Below are 17,323 nucleotides of genomic sequence, written 5' to 3' on the forward strand. Positions count from 1 at the left end.
GCACTGAAGATGTCTCCTCGAATGGTGACGAAACGTTTGCAAATCAATTGCCAAGCTCGGCGAACAGATCAACAGCCACCTGATCACTTACCAACCAATACACCCGAGCTACCAATATTCCAAAACATTACCAATAGTTACGTATTTTTATTGATAACTGCGATAATACCCATTGGAATCCTATCTTCGATACAGATAAGCTCCGAACAGCTTAGTGGTTAAAGTGCGAGCTTACTGACCGGCAGGTCGGTGGTTCCAAACCAACCTCAGAATCTCGACTGCTTTTGTTTAGGTTTGGGCAAACTGGTAGCACTCGTGCGTCCTTCCGGAGACATGGTAGCTCCGAAAAAGAAGAATCTCGACTGCTTTTGTTTAGGTTTGGGCAAACTGGTAGCACTCGTGCGTCCTTCCGGAGACATGGTAGCTAGACGCCGAAAAAGTGTTACAGCAGAACAATTATTAATTACTTTATTTCGTTGCAGATGGTCTCGTTTGGTGGTTGACTGGGCACCACATACGCCAAAAACGGATAACAACTTAGTACTCTTCACAATGGACACCAAAGGTATCCTATCAAAGTGGCACGTATTCAAGGGTGAAAGTTGCCTGATTGAGCAAATTCACTTTCAGCTTCGGTCAAAACCTATGGATGCTCTACACATCGTGGGAATGGCAATTTGGCCAGCCAACAAGAACAGTAAAGTAAGACCAAGCAAATTAGTTTACAGTACTTAAAGTTAGATTTTGTTTCTCCATGACCTACAAGATATCAGATGCTTTATAATCTGTGTACGCCTTTCACATTTTTGTGCCTTATCGAGCAACAATCTACTATAAAAAAAACGCACAACGCTACATGTGGTTCCGAACGAATTGTCCGTGTTTCAGCAGGCACTATACTTTCATCTCTTGCTGAACCATGGACACACCTCTCCCCCAATCGGTTAGGTTGTGGCGGTCCAGTTAACAACTCTTAAATGAGATTTACTGTTGACATACAGGTGCACAACTGTGAAGCAAGTCACCGACTGTGGCCGTATGCTCTAAGAATGCTCCTTGGACTGTTGTAGGTTCGTTTTACAGGCCAAAGTGACACCAACGGTTGTCCTTCTTGAGACTTCTTATTGAATATCTGCTGATCCGGTTAACAGCGTCTCTTACCAAGAACTGTCCCTCCGAATGGACCTTCAAAATGGTATTTTACAACGCCTAGTTGGTCACGTTAGCAGACAGAACCTCTGTTGGGTGACGCTTGTGTGGGTAAGCAGTTTTAAATGCTTTATTGCGTTTAGCGGTCAGGAGTTTTCTGTGACTAGCTTCATCGAATTATGCCAGCGCACGTGGAGCATGATGGACAGCACAAGATCAGTTTGTTGCTAAACTCTGTGTGGAATAATTCGATGACACAGTGACTGGCAGGCGTATATGTGGCGACCCATAAACTCGGCTGCTCAACTTCTCCTTTGACACGATACGTCGCTAGTGAAAACTTTGGTCGACAGCGGTCTCTTAAAGCCTAGTTTACCCGGAAGATAGGTTAGATATGTGAAAAACATTTGTCGCCTAATTGCCTATAACTGATCAGCTTAATAATCACTGCAGAGACGAGCAACAAGGTCTCCAAATCCACAGTAATAAACTATCCAAAATTGTGGCTGAAAGTGAGTTATAGATTATTTGGTTGTTCTTAGTGTGATCCACTTCGGTAATCTCTGCAATATTATGAGGGATCTCTGCTAAGAGTAGGCGCCAAAAGTGAAGAAGCGAAGAGTGAAACTTATGAAACACCAAGTTATCAGCTGTATATCAAGATTCCACATAAGTGGGTTAAACGACCCGGAGAAGAACAAGAATGTAGGTGTCGCAGGAACATCAGTTGCTGAACAGGAGATTTTTGCAGAGAAGCTACAAGAGGTTGCTTTTGAAAGATCATCGCTCGGTTCCGCTCAACCGGCACTGGAGACAAGTGAGGATCGAATTAGGTGACGAAGACAAAACCCCTTACAGCCAGTCTGAAACACGTGCCCTTTTTTACCACCGCTTCGTTCTGTCTTACTAAACACAGCGTTTCAAAGGACGGTACTGACGTAAGCAGCGTAAAGGAACTGGGACTGAAAACACATTGATCTTATTCGCGTCGGCTGGGAGAGATCCTGTATGCGTCCACATGTTTTCGCGAAAGTGTGAAATTTAGTTTGGTTCGCTTAGTGCTAAATTTGCGATGTTGGTATGAAACGATGGACGTCCCTCGGGAGTGTCTATGCCATTTCTTGCTGGGAGGCTTTACCTGTTTGGAGAACTATCAAAACTTTCAATAGGATCGTAGTTTTAAAAAGATGTTTTACCTGCAAACTACCAACCGAAGATTGTCTTTATCATTAAGTTCCTGTTAAACAAAATCTTCCAATAAAAGCACTTTCATATACCATCAGCAATAATGAGTGATAAAGCTCTTAGCTTTGGTATTATCTCTGATGTTCAGCTGCTTGAATAGCGGTCTATTTGGACCCATGATTGAGTATGTGCTGAAACATTACACAATCGAATTACGTAATAAATCACTTCAGTCAGTATGTTTACCTGTGACCCGTCATGCATTTTCGGTAACCCTTTTATCGGCTCAACTTGTCTCAGGAGTCGTACGTGAAAATGAACTATCTGATCCTCCGGCGTAAGTCACGGTTACTAGCCAATGTTTGGTACATCATCTTAGAATATGTCTAACTGTCCGAATCCCTTATCTTTAAATGTTCTGTGGTTTGCTTCCCACCAATCTCGTTAAATCTAGATGCACATACATCATACAACCACCCGCACAAGCAACAACGAAGCCTATTAACACTCGTCGTCTCGAAAAGCCTTCTCGCTCAAGACAAAGGCTCACAAAGCCTAAAGTCCAACTTTTTCACATCTTGATTACTCCTTCTGAATTTTGAACCTCTCAAAGACTATCTGCATTTTCGTTCTGCAAATGTTTTTGGCTACCACTGGTTTCCCCTGCGTTATGTGAAATGGCCCTGGAAAACTAAAGGTGGGGGGCATTAGCAGTGTAGACAGATAAGTTTTTGTTCTTTTTTCACAAAGGAGACTTCTCACAAGGTTGCTGATACTTTTATTTACGAAAAAGATAAGAAACCGAGCAACTCGGCCATCATTAGCTTGGGTGGATAATCGAATTAGAAATTTGTCAGTAGATTTGGATCAATACTGAGGCCATAACGAGCAATCTTTATTAGATAAACGTTATCGTTATTTATTCATTGCATCTGGCTTCAGTTTCCTCCCAAGTTTAGTGAAGCACCGATTCTGGTTAGTTTTTCTAATGCCAACGGGATTTAATGCGGCACAGAGGTATTTTTCCCCTGGTTCCGATACTCAGAAGGAATGTGCTCCGGAACTTCCAACATCTCTGGCAGAGTTCTTCAATTTGTGTATTAGTCCAGGCAGAATACCTGGTTGTTTGATCAGTCCCCGTAAAACGATTCCAAAGGAAGCTTGTAAATTTGTAATTTGCGTCTTGAAATTATCCGAAATCATGACAAACTAGGAAAATCGAAGTTTGCACACTAGAAGTTTTCCTTTATACCCGATTCTACAGTTTCTATAATATTTTCAGTTCTCTAACACTTGACAGGAAAGGAGTAACTCTACGACTGATATTTTCTGACTGAAACGAAAACGTTGGAAAAATCGTTACAGCATTTTTCCAAAGGAACCTTCAATAAAACTTTTGGTGATTTAGCGAAATGCACTCATTTGCAAACTAATTTGCTTTTTCGAGAGACTCACCTGGAACCCAGCTGAATCTCTCGTTTGTGATGTTTCCAGGTAACTGAATGGACTGCGCCAGGCCGCCTCATGTTTTAGTCGCTACGATATTCAAGATATCGCGATACATATATATTTGTAATAATATATATAATAATATATTTGTAATTTGAACATAAGGTTGACGGAAACTCGGAGACTGCACCTACCTGATGAGTCCCAAGAAGGGCGAAACCGGTCGTGGGCTGTCGAAGCGCCTACGTTTCCTTTCAACCTATGCCTTGCAACTTCCTTGAGATCCAGCTGCTAGTGATTATGGAGATACTCTACAAAGACCTATCACTTTGCTAATAGTTCAAACCATGACTTTCATCCACTTTCTTCTAAAACTCGAGCGATGGCCGAGCTCACTTGGAATTTTTCAATGCTTTCCTCATTATACCTGAAATTCTGCAATACCAATCATCACGTGCCCATTGAAGTTTTTGACATTTTGGGTCCTATCACAGCTTTCCGCCTAGATTGCAGTTTTAAAAACATGGGTGTGCATCTTTTCTTTGTTTCATTGAAGTCCTCCAGCTCGGGCGCATTAATTGTGGTGACCAAGTCGGACGTATTTCGTTTACCAGTCTCGCGTTGTGGACTAGTTGGGCACCTTCGAGAAATTTGCGAGACCATACAAGATCCATACTGCGGATGGAATATGCAAACCGAAAGGTGCGAGGGGTTGACGACACGAACAGAGCACACCAAACATGTGATCAGATTCGATATCTGTGCACCAGACTTGAAAAAGGACCCGAAATTCTCAATCGACGGACAATGGGGAGCGTGGAGTGCATGGTCTGCTTGCAGTATGTCTGGACTGACCGGAGAGAAGGAAGGTTGGATTTCTGAACACAGAAATTCACAGCAAGCACAAGCTGTGGCGCGTTCATTGGAACTTCATGGATGTCAGTGCAGATATCGACTTTGCTCCGCTCCTTATCCATTTGGCCAACAGGGTAAGAAATGCATGGAGGGACCAGCAGCACAAACAACAAACTGTTCAATTTCGGGTGGATGGACATCCTGGAGTTCCTGGTCTGGATGCGAACCGGCTTGCAGACCTGCAGGAACTTCTGCTCTCCAAGAAGACATCTTTGTTCCCGCACGGACTAGGCAACGCTGGTGCTTGAACCCAGCCCCTCTCGGTCCGCAAGGAGAACAGTGCGTTGGAGCAGGCAAGGAATCTCAACCTTGCATTGGTCCGCTGCCGATGTGTCCAGGTAATTTGCGCAGTTCATCGGACTACGGAACATCCAATCGAGTTTTCTGTCATGTGGTAGCTGACGAACGATGAAAATACTTATTCAGGTAACATAACAGACTTGCACTTACAACGTGCTTAGCACCACCTTCATTCTGGTCGAAACGGATTCGGATCGAACCGGCATGGCAGCATTTATGGTTGCATTCCTCTGGAAATAAGAGCCCTCAGATGCGCTCCCTTTTTGCCAGAAGGAAGAGAGGCATAAGTCTGGAATTCCTCAGTATAAAACAGCCGAAATGAAACTCAAACCATAGTATGATTTGTATGTTTCGACCAGTGACCTGGTTTGGTGAAAAAACTAGAGACGGCAGGCGTCATCGGAACTTTAATGCACAGATTAGTGCTTGACAAAAACCATAGTATGATTTGTATGTTTCGACCGATGACCTGGTTTGGTGGAAAAAAACTAGAGACGGCAGACGTCATCGGAACTTTAATGCACAGATTGGTGCTTGACAACCAACTTGCCAATTTATCCTGCCTCCCAGAATCGGGTGCGCCCCAATCGGGAACTCAACTAATTGACCCGAATCCAACTCTATATCTGACCCATTCGACTAGCGGAGACGGTTATCGTACTTTTATTTAAATCAATCAGATGATCCACCAACCATCCATCGGGTTCCTCGATGTTCAGTGCCTGTAAACCTGCATAAAACGAACCAGCTGGCTTGTGTACAGAAGGTCGGTTTTTCCGCCTCACTTATAAGAGGGCTGATAAACTTCCTCGTGGGCCCTACGAGCATCGCCTTAAAGACACAACGAGGGTACTGGGTACGGGACTTGTAAGACCAGCCGTTTGGTTGAGAGCACTTCATCATAACAGCACTTGTCAGTGAGAATTATAGCTCTATGGCGGCTAAGTGTGCTACGTTTCATAAGAGAAGAAGTCCATGATTCGCCCAGAAACCACATACTTTGTTTTAAAACCGGACTGTATTTGAATAGTCAAGCGAAATTTGATTCCAAGTCATCACCAATCTCCCAAAGAATACGAAGCCAAAAGTGTGGAAGTTTTCACGTAATATCCAAACTACAATTTGTACACCAGCCACGCAGCTCCAGCCGTTCACTCAACGTTAACTGTACGATTCAATGTCTGATAAGGACTTTCCGTCGATTCCTATTGGGGTTGAGATAACTCCAAACTTCACAAATTGTCTGAATGTTCATCCAAGGTTTCTGAGTTCCGAACACCATCGGATTTGTTCAACCTTCGGCATCGAAAACGGTAGTCATTTAACGAGGATTGGCCTATTGGGACCGTATATTTATTTCTTTATTGAGACATAGTTTTTTATATGCCACTTGGTGCGACACTGTAATTTCAGGTTTTCGTAGACGGATCCCCAAACACAGCTGTCCTGCTCAGAAAGCAGACCAGTGAACAGGTCTGGGAAGTCGATTCAGGCATATATTCCAAATACAAACTCTCTAATGAGGGGAAGTACTAGAATCGGATTTTGTGCACGCTGTCACGCTGTCGACATTTTTCTTTGCCACAACTCCGCTTCCAACAATTTAGGTGAACATTTGAAAATAAACGATTTGGCTGACTTGCGTACTAGTTGGTTCAATGGTTTCTGCGTCCGCCAACCATGAGGATTTTTGTCCACAAACTTTTCAATTTCCCTTCTCTTGAAGAACAAAATCTTCCAACTCCCAGTTGGTCACAATGGTCCGAGTGGTCCGATTGTTCGACCTCTTGTAATGGTGGGCGAAGAATCCGATGGCGCCAGTGTGGTCGAGAGGAAATGAAAAGTGCCCCACCAAAACTGGATAAATCGACCTACAAAAAGATTATTAGGGCATCGCTGGACAAGACATTGTGCCTTGGGGAAGCTTTTGAAGAGCAAGAATGTAATACACAACCTTGCCCGGGTAAGTTCGAATTTTTTACGTTGGTGCAAGTGGGAATAAGGAATCGGGACAGAACACAGTCTGTCGGTATAAAACACGAGGAGGTAACATTTATTTTTCGGGTGAAGATGTAAAATATGCATACGTTCAGAGTAAGAGTAGATAGGCACAAAAGTGGGAAAGAACAGTGCTTTCCCAAAACGAAATGTCCGGTAGATCACTTGCAGAGTAAGCGTGCGTTTTGGAACAAAACATTTTGTGCACAGCGAGGGGTTCCTATCGACCTAATTAGTATGGTTTCAGTGAATTGCATACAACGAATATCACCAGTGGGCACATTTATATGAATAACTTAGATTTTCGCCATACTGAAAAATGAATGAACTAGATCCACTGCTTCAAAACACCTTTCTTTGTTCAGACATGATCCTGCGTAGGTGGAATGAATATATTTGTCATCAGTTGGTGGGACACGTCCAAGATATCATGTTGATCGTGCGCGCTGAGAACTACTGTCAGATAGTTCAAAGGTCCATCTTACTCCGTCCCTACTGTATCTTTCTGTGAGGTAAACTAACAAGAATGGATTGAAATCACCAATGTACCACATGCATAGATGAACAGCACTCAAACACGGTTTACTTTGCTCTATAAATTTATTAAACCCGATCGGGACTATCGGATTCTGCAAAACTCGGCTGCTTCGGTTTGGACTATGTCACCTATCGGCAATAAGAATAGTGCTTACCACGATGATTGCGTTGATCATCACTTACCAATATCATTTCTGATGAACTGAAGATTTCTTCTGGTTGGCATGAGCTTGGGTTTCAGATACTAATGACAGTTATTTTGATAAATCGGACTATACTCATAATCATATTCAGAACCTAAATATGATTCAACAAACATTTAGTATAAAGCCACCAAGAGAATAATCAAAGGTTTCATTCATCAGCAGGATGGTCTTGAACTTCCGACGAGAACGAAGTGGTGACCGCCTGTGTCACTGCGTTTTGATACAGCTTTTTGGTGGGACACAGTCGACACATATCGAGCAAACCCACACTACAGTCAAGTCGTTGGATGTACAGTTCACCGAAAATTGTTTTTTGACCGCGTCAGTTATTGACCACCAACCAGATACTCTAACAAACTGTCACAAATAGAACAATGAGTTTAACCGGTCGGTCAGGAGTGTGACAAGTTACAACAAATAACACCGTAAATGAAGCATTGCCCAATAATGAGCCCGTAAATCGTCCACTAGTATGACAAGTGTAGCCGTTAAAAGGCTACCAGAAATCTGTACACTGAAAACTAGTTCATTAGAATGATTGTCAGTAAAATAATTAGTCAATATTGGGGGAAAGTAAGATGCACTGGGGTTAGCAAAATACACCCATTTGCAAACAAATTTGGTTTTGCGAGAGACTCACCTGGAACCCAGCTGAATCGGGCACTGAGATTATTTATTCTGAGCAGTACTGACGTAGTCTGTATGTCCACAGACCACAACGCAAAGCAAATCACGATTCGGCCAATAATATCACAAGAAACACACCAATTAGTCAATCACATGACAGGATACCAGATGATCACAAAAATATATATAAACGAAGCCAGGCACGAAGGAAACACCCACTCGACTGCGCACTGACGACGTCCCCACAATTAAGGACGACACGTTTGCAAGCCAACTGCCAAACCCGGTGAACAGAGCAAATACCATATGATCAACCACCAGTCACTGCCGATCAATGAACCAGAATGAACCACGTTCAGCTTGTCTATCATGAATCACGACTATTGGATGCTTATTACTGGTGACTCTAAATGAGAATGAAACGCCTATGAGCATAGGTTCACTCTGATCTACACAACCAAAACTCCAAATAGGAAACATGATTAAGAGTTCCTAGCTGCGAAAACCACTTGCGTTGTTTGTTTTCTCGAGCCCATAGGAAACGTAACAATTCATCGAATGTCCTAATTTCAGTGAACAAGGTGACCTCGGCTTGGACCACTTGGTATGTAGCTGAAGGCGACAAGGCCGCGGGAACTTTGGAACGATGCTACCGAGTGGAATGTGTGGCAAACGTCCCAGAAGTAGACAAGCTGCATGCAACTATGCAGGTGCAAAATGGTGAATGCGAAATTGATGCGAACGGAGTGTTGGTCTGTCAGGAGCCGAGTAAGTCATTTCAGTTGTAGTCGAATTGGAAATTTATTAACGAAGAGTATGGAGCCTGAAGTGGTGGTCTTTTGCAGTTCCTGTTTTTGTACATTTGTTCAAAAAAATTTCACCAATGCATATTTTAATTAATCCGGGTGATACGCTTCGCCGTCCTCTGGATGGTCGCTTAAGCTTGATGTAGTTCAGTGGTTGTGGAGCGAACGTCAGTGGTTCGAGTATCTTGGAGTATCTCAACGAAGTCTGTCCAAGCTTCAGTAACCTGGTGTAACGGTGATACTACTGATGGGAGAGGCATGCTAGTAGGATGTTTTTCTTCTTGTAAATTCGCTTTGAGTCTCTTGAAAATGGAGATCTGTTGTGGAATTTGTGGAGTCGCTTTGTAGCATTTGCTTAGATTTGAGCAACAGCCAATGAATATCCAGGAAAGTTCGGGAAGACGCGTTCAGGAGAAGATGGATGTTCAGTTTTTGTAAATAAGATGGTAATGAGAGTTTAGCTTTCCTGTCCAATAGACTGTAACTGGTCAGTTGACATTTTTTAATAAATAACTCCGCAGCGAAGGCGTTCTTCCTTTCACTGGTAGTACCTCTATCTTCGTGTGGAATGGTGGCTAGACACCGAAGGGGTGTTACGGCTGAACGATTATGCGAATAGCATTATTGACCGCTTGTTAAAAACTGAGCATAATCTAGTCTGCTGAATCATTGGGATTGGATTGACCTTGGGACACCGCACTCCCTTGTGCTGACTGAAATAGTTAGTTGCCATCTAAAACCCTCTTCTCTGAGTGGAGAAATCCGAACCGGTTTCGGCATTTTCACAATGAATGTGGTGCATTTCTTGTGGTAGACAGTGGGAACGGATCCGTCTTTCGTATCACGTGAACTGTCCTCATATCCTGATACACCTAAACGTGGGCTCCAGAAGAAACGACCGGCATTAATTACATATACCTCTAAAGCCGTAAGATTGGTCGGATATAAGAGTTAAGTACCTATTTGTAATGCACTACTCATAAGGTTGCTGAAAACTCCACGACAGCCCACGACCGGTTTTGCCCTTCTTTGGGCTCATCAGGTAGGCGTAGTCCCCAAGTTCCCGTCAACCTCATGTTCTACTTGAAGCCAAATTGCACGAAATTATCCAATACACACTCATTTGCAATTAAACTAGATATATATTACTGAGAACCGAGCCTTGGGGAAACAGAATTCACTGCTTGGTCTTGGATGCATATTGACGGATGCAAAAGAGGTATTTGAAATGTCATTGGTTAACTTGTTTTGTTCTCTTGGGTTTCAATTATTTGAGGCAACCAGCCAAAACGTGGAAGCATTTTTTGTTCATACTTTCTAAAATTTGATGGCTGTTATCATACCAAATGCAAACAAAACAGAACTAACACTGGAATTCCACTGAATACCAACATCTCCTCTAGCGACCGGTTCAGCCAAAGAAACTGTCGGTAGCGAATCGTGGCTGGAGGCGAATCTGGAAAATCGTTGGTCCGTATGGACTGTGTGCAGCAGACCGTGCGGGGGTGGAACGCGATTTCGATGGCGTCCGAGAAAAACCAAAGGAACGACAACGACAAAAGGGAAACAAAGTCAAAACTCTGAGGTGGACAAACAGGAAGAAGCATGCAACACACACTCCTGCCCAGGTACGCCCTTCTTCTGTTTCCCTCCGCTCCAGATTCGGTGATTTTTTGTATTCGAAACATGAAATTCATCAAGATTCAGGCAATGAACGAAAGGTTACTGGGCTTCGTACACTTTCATCACCGAAAGAAAACACAAATCTTTCTATAGGTTACAATAGCTGACGTCTCTGCACGTGAATATGGTATTCGATAAGACCGATGGAGCCGGGACATCCATTCAAACTAATGCCTGATTTCCAGTGCTCCCATATACCGCCGTATTTTACGAAATAATGTAACTTACCGCATTTATCGAAATTGAGTGATGATGGATGAATCCGCTCATAAACGAATATGTCTATAATGATCAACCGATTTGAAAAAGAGCTCTCAGAAACTCAGAATTATCTACTGGAAGTTTGCATGTAAGCCAAAAGCACATTGTCAACTACAAGGGTGCGTTTCTCCTAATATCTTCCATACATTCCAGTGTTTTACCAGAAGAGTTGATGCCCACTGTCCGGAAGAATAGGGGAAAGGTGTTGTGCACAAGATTACGGTATGAAAGACCTGTTTGTCTGGAAAGCAAGATTCCTCTTCTTGGTGGCAATGATGCTTCGATTTCTTGAGGATAGTAAACAATCTAGTCGTTTCGGAAAGACAGTGAAGTCCATAACAACATCACCATGAGGAAACTGACATAATGAAAGACACAATTCGTTACCTTGATTAGAAATTCAGGATATTGCATCTCACCTATAACGACAATTATGGTTTGTCTTCCTTGAAGGTCACTGGAGTTGCTGGACCCAGTGGAGTGCATGCACAGAACCACCGTGCTCAGAAAACCGTGGGGAACAGCGCCGGTACAGGAGTTGTCTAATTCCCAGCTCGTTGACTCTTCCGTTCGGTGAATCACCAGATATAAACCTGTGCAGTGGTGGCGAGGAACACAGCGTGCAATCTCGGCCATGTGAGGTTACCGTGGAGGATGTTCAATGTCGAAATACCGCTGTCAATGTGATGCTGAAATCCAAACGAATGATGCCGCTCGACGGAAACACATCGGAATCAACGAGTGGTAAGTGGATGGATTGAAACATTTTTTTCAATTTATCCAACCTCATTGTTTATCATTCTTTCCGAGCCAATTGCCATTCTGTCACAAAGAAACTAGAACCTCAACTTCACCACGAAAGGACGAAACAATCGCTGATGGTCGTTCAGCTGTTCAGCTATTCTCATTAAACGAGTTGCCGGTGTCTGACAGTTCTTCCTGTCATTACTGTGATAGATGTTCTCCCTACCCGTTAGGCACCAAAACGTTATCCCCAGTACATTCACCTCGCGGTCTTAATTCTGAATCGTTCACTGTCAACCTCAGTGTTCTCAAAAGGCACTATTTATGGACGAAACCTGTCAACTTTCGCCACCTATTCCATAATGACCTACTCCTGTAGCTTGTTCTTTGTTTAGCCTATCATGGATTGCCTATTCTGATTCCATTTTCTACTTGCCTTGAAATCCTATTAAGCGTACAATCGGAAAGCAGACGTCACACCTTGGGCCGCTTGGTCAGACTGCTTTCGGCCATCAGGACTGGATTACGATGTTCGAGTCAGAGCCCGCGAGAAGTGCCTGGATTGTGAAGTTGTACAAGCTAAACGTTGTGACAGCGATCAATTTGTACCCGTGGCGGAAAGTGAGTCTACTGATTCATGCTTTGACACACATCAAAATGTGTCAGTCGGTGAATGAAAATTTATTTCCTCATTCATTTCAGTCTTGGCCGCCGACAACACGATTCACAGTCCCGGTCAAAAGTCAGCGCAGCCGGTGAAAAACTACACACTTACACATGCCATTGTGGTTGCAGTTTTTGGCGCTCTGTTGGGAGTGACTGTCGTTTTAGTACCATATCTGATCTATACAATGACAGAACGCAAACAAAGAGAACACAGAGACAGAGCGGACCGATCTCAACTGTGGCAAAAACTCGTGAAAGATAAGTACCATTCTGATCGGAGTTTACCGTACATTTGGGTTGGTGAGACCGACGAAGATGGTAAGGGAAACAGAAAGCGATTCAGTAAGAAACGGATACCGAGTCACAGCGAAACGATCACAAAAACTCGATCGAAATGGAATCCAGTGGAGTCGGGTGGGATGTCCGATACACTACAGAACCAAGCAGCATTATCTAGACGTCCATTTCCACATGCAAGTCTTACTCGCATTCAGGCTTTGCATAACGACCACAGGACGAGACCTCCAATTGAAATACCCTCTGAAGAAGAGCATAGGAGAGATACGGGGCCCGAAAACGGCCATGACGGAATTTCGCTATTTCCAAATTATGAATCAGCATCGCCAAGAGTACAAACAGGAACGAGTAACGGAACGAAGCCCTATGGAGGGTCATCAAGAAGCCTACATTCACAAGCACTGAGCAAAAGCCAAATAGATGGAAAGCCGGACCCGGCGATAATCTACGCTTCAGCCCCGTGTCACTGATGCCAAAATCCCGAACATGACTGTTTTCGTTGTTACAATTCACCGCTGGTAAAACAGTAGCACAATATTAACACAGTTGGCTGGGAAAGTGTTCCCATATTCCGACTCAACGATCTATTCCAGCAGGAAGGATACGCTGTGTTCACAGATTTGAAAAATCAACTAATTGAGTTGAAAAATGTCAACCTCACAAAACAACCATATATTCAAATGTGACGGGAAAAAGAGGAATTGAATGTAATTGTTCCCAGGTACATCTGGTTATAAGACATTCGCAGGTGGATTATACTGAAAACCAACCCTTTAAATTCCAAATTAAATCAATTTATCAAATGCTTTATACGAGGAACGCATTAAAGGCACGAGATTGTTCTCGTCTGGTGGTTTATTCTTGTCCTATCACAAATTTGACATTCACTTACTATTGTATTTTTTGCCGTACGCGTGGTTGAGTACAGCCTCAGGACCGTTGTTTCTTTTGTCCCAGCCGCATTGAGTTTTCTGCTGACCCCTGGCCAAATCCATCAAACGACTACTTGGTGGTCGAAGCGAAAATCAGAGACTGTCAACTTGAAAATGACTTTAAGAAAAAGGTAACGACAGGATCAAGCAACCAAACGTCGTGCCTCACAGTTCACGACGTCAAGTATAATCCCTCACAAAAATTGTGGATTAGTTTGCCACCAACGCCTTTACATTTTATAGACTACCAATGAAAGGAAGAAGCGCTGCGGAGCGGAGTTATTTATTAGAAAATGCCAACTGACCAGTTAGACTATTGGACAGGGAAGAAAAACTCTCGTTTGCATCTTATTTACAAAACCTGAACATCCATCTTCTCCTGAACGCGTCTTCCTGAACTTTCCTGGATATTCATTGACCCAAATTATTCAATGCTCAAATCCAAGCAAATGCTGCAAAGCGACTCCACAAATTCCGCAACAGATCTCCATTTTCAACAGACGCAAAGCGAATTTAAAAGAAAACATGCTACTCGCATGCCTCCGCACACCAAGAGTACACAAACAGATTACTCTAATCCCTCCAAGTACGGAATGACAGACAACTATCCATATACCTCATAGCGTAGCTGAGAATCGGCTTCAAATGAACATGGTAATTCAAAGTAATAGGTATTATGAATGTACGCGTGCAGTGAAGCACTAGCCCTTGTTAGCGGTGGAACATGCATCTGCGTTAGTGTTGCTTCCCCTTGTAGTAGCATCCCGAGAGTTCACACGACGCTTTTTGGAACTTGACATTGCTGTGGGCAACCGCCTTCCATCTTTCTACAGAAAATGATAGTGTATGCAGTTGTGTTTAAGAGCCACAATCTACGGCACATCAATTCAGTTAGATTTCGCGCAGAATAGAAGGGAAGTTCGAACGCCTAGCCACCAAAGCGACACAAATGTGCGGAAACCCAACTTCATTCGTGACTGAGATTATTCATTTGAATGAGCACTAAGAAGCAATGAATATCTCGCAGTTTGTCGAGCGTGCACCACGACCATCCGATACATCATGCATCGCAGTCACGCGAAAATCGATCCAAGTGACATGGTTCGAATCTCTTACCGGTAGCGTGGATTCCAAAGTACTCGTTCCGCACTCTCAAACCTCGAAATACCCACCGCTTTCCAAACGAATAACGCAGACTACAACAGATTGTCCGCAAGGATATTGCAACTGATCCAAATGACTGTAACCAGAAGTGGTAATCTAGGGGGGGGAATGTGGCAGTAGCCATCACATGAACGGTAATCATTCGAACAGACAGGTTTGCTAACATAAATTTATTTTTATTCACACACGACAAAATCAGTGGCAGATAAACAGTATTATATCCCTGTTGGACGTTCTGATTAGAGGTGTAAGGAGTCTTTGAACCGGTTTGCTGTGAGGTGGCATACCAACCCAGTAGACTGACAACATAGGATGATAAATCGCACGTACCGCTCACGGTCAGAGACTCTGGCTTTGTGGGCGATAATGGCGTTTTTGTCAATGAATGGCAAGCGCTCGATGGCCCAAGTGGTTAGAGCGCGAATTTACTGACCGGAAGGTTCGTGGTTCCAAGCCGACCTCTACCTCTCAAAGTTCCACTGTCTAGGTTTGGGCTGCAGCTGAAAGACGACGATGTGTCGGTTCGACCAGTTCACTGATAATAACAATAATAATAGTTATGGTATGGCTGTAGTCCTAGTTCATGATTAAAAAAATCGATTTGGTACGACTATATTGAAGACATTCTGGGGAGACGAAAACCCAGAGCTGGATCAGCTGAGTCAGGTGAGATGGCGAATTCTCCTCTTTGCTACATTCAAGGACAAGTAACTGCCTGACCTGCAAACCGAAGCGCTTGAGCCGGAGCTGTGGTTCCTAATTCTGAAGGTGAACGCACGTCATCGTGAGACGAGTTTATTACCCTCGAAAATCAAAATAAACGTCTTCTAACCTATAGTATTTAAAGCCGGTTTGCGAACCTAGCACATTAGCGGCCAGGAAGAAATCAATCATTGGAACTCGTGACTTCAGTTACTTTGTCACGCAAGTTACTCGTGACAAACTCTGTAATTTTTCATTCTAAGCATCAATGGACCAATGATATGCGTACAAGGCTATCGGTATACTCACCTATCATGTACATGAGAGCACGCCAGACGTGGAGTGGCGACCGCCAACAAATGCGGTGAAGCTTCACAGCTAAAAAGGATGCTGATTCAAGTCATTCAATCTCCCCGACCTTGTCGGTGGTTGAGTAGCGCAAAACCATCAATCAATCGACAGTTTAGCAGTGAAATTTCAACTGTGATAGAAAAGACTCAGTAGACAACAAAGTAGCACCTGATAGAACACATTCTAATACAAGGAGTTCGTGTTGTCAACACGGAATGACAAACAGGTCAATCAAGGTCTATTGATCAATCTGCAGTGTGAATGTGCTACAACACAATTTAACGGGGGGAAAAAAGAATTCAAGCAAGTTGTTACTGGTGTACGGAGGAGACCCCTTCATCGAGAAGTCGTTTATAAGCAAACACCAGCTAAACAACTACAAACTATTGGACAGAGAGGCGAACGTCTCATCTTGTTTTTGAAAACTGAACATTCTCACGCGTCTTCTTGAACTTTCGTAGACAATCAGTGACTATAACGCAATTGTAAACGAACGCTGCAAAGCAGTTCCACAAGTTTCGTCATAAAAACCCACCTTCCATTGGACATGAGGCGGAGCTACGAGAGAGCCAAATACTACTCACATGCCTCATCAGTAGGATCCGTGTTTACACTGGTGTGTTGTCAAGTTTCAACGTTTTAGCTGGAAATATTTTTTCCTAATCATACTGACTACTACGTACTCGAATATGACTCAAAGATGCAGGGTATCCTCCACACAAGAGTTTACCACGTGGAAGCGCGACATGAAAATGTCGGTTATTGAGTGGACTGTATTCAAGATAAACACCCCACAACTAGGATAACGCAAAAATACCAAGATGTTAGGAATTCAAGAAAGTTTGAAATGCAGACTGTGCCGTCCGTGAATACACACGACTATGAAGTGTTAGACAGTCTTGTGCCTATGAGATTACTTCCGAAGCGTGACAAAATTCGGTATACCAGGGGATTCGTGCTTAATATCATCTCGAAAATAATGTCTTCGACGGAATGCAGTGATCTAAGGATGGTCAACGAAACACCACAGAAAATGAGACAGTGAGTGACGACGCACTAGTGATACCTTGTGGAAAAAGAGAGGAGTTTCCTCCCTCTGGCATCCGAGATAAATTACTCAGTGCGATAACTGTGTTCTAAAGACCATGAAGTGGAGGGTAACAGAACGTATGAAAACATGAACGAGTTCCTCAAGAACTAATTGGCATAGCAAACATGGAAACGGAAAAATCGTTCTTCAGCAGTAACTCCACGCCCCACCAAGAATTGGCTACTATGGCCAAGTCTAATGGGTGATCCTGCTTATCCTGCAACGGACTGACGACCAAACATAGAAGGGGAGCCGTGTTTG

General features: G+C 43.4%; 2 protein-coding genes across 2 annotated transcripts in view; one reads left to right on the forward strand and one right to left on the reverse strand.

Annotated features, from left to right (window-relative positions):
* Positions 1–3,860, reverse strand: part of T265_06034 (hypothetical protein) — a gene marked incomplete at both ends in the record, with an annotated part of 5,684 nt that extends 1,824 nt beyond the window's left edge. Inside the window, 3 exons of the mRNA XM_009171204.1 lie at positions 236–424; positions 468–570; positions 3,790–3,860. Of these exons, the coding sequence (XP_009169468.1) occupies positions 236–424; positions 468–570; positions 3,790–3,860 (363 nt within the window). The remainder of the gene's footprint in view (positions 1–235; positions 425–467; positions 571–3,789) is intronic.
* T265_13935 (hypothetical protein) overlaps positions 1–13,801 on the forward strand; it is a gene marked incomplete at both ends in the record, with an annotated part of 47,926 nt that extends 34,125 nt beyond the window's left edge. Inside the window, 8 exons of the mRNA XM_009171239.1 lie at positions 483–702; positions 4,340–5,036; positions 6,725–6,961; positions 8,940–9,134; positions 10,576–10,800; positions 11,570–11,860; positions 12,314–12,481; positions 12,563–13,801. Of these exons, the coding sequence (XP_009169503.1) occupies positions 483–702; positions 4,340–5,036; positions 6,725–6,961; positions 8,940–9,134; positions 10,576–10,800; positions 11,570–11,860; positions 12,314–12,481; positions 12,563–13,293 (2,764 nt within the window). The remainder of the gene's footprint in view (positions 1–482; positions 703–4,339; positions 5,037–6,724; positions 6,962–8,939; positions 9,135–10,575; positions 10,801–11,569; positions 11,861–12,313; positions 12,482–12,562) is intronic.
* Positions 13,802–17,323: the final 3,522 nt, after the last annotated feature.

Source organism: Opisthorchis viverrini (assembly GCF_000715545.1).
Source record: "Opisthorchis viverrini unplaced genomic scaffold opera_v5_123, whole genome shotgun sequence".
Taxonomy (NCBI): Eukaryota; Metazoa; Platyhelminthes; class Trematoda; order Opisthorchiida; family Opisthorchiidae; genus Opisthorchis; species Opisthorchis viverrini.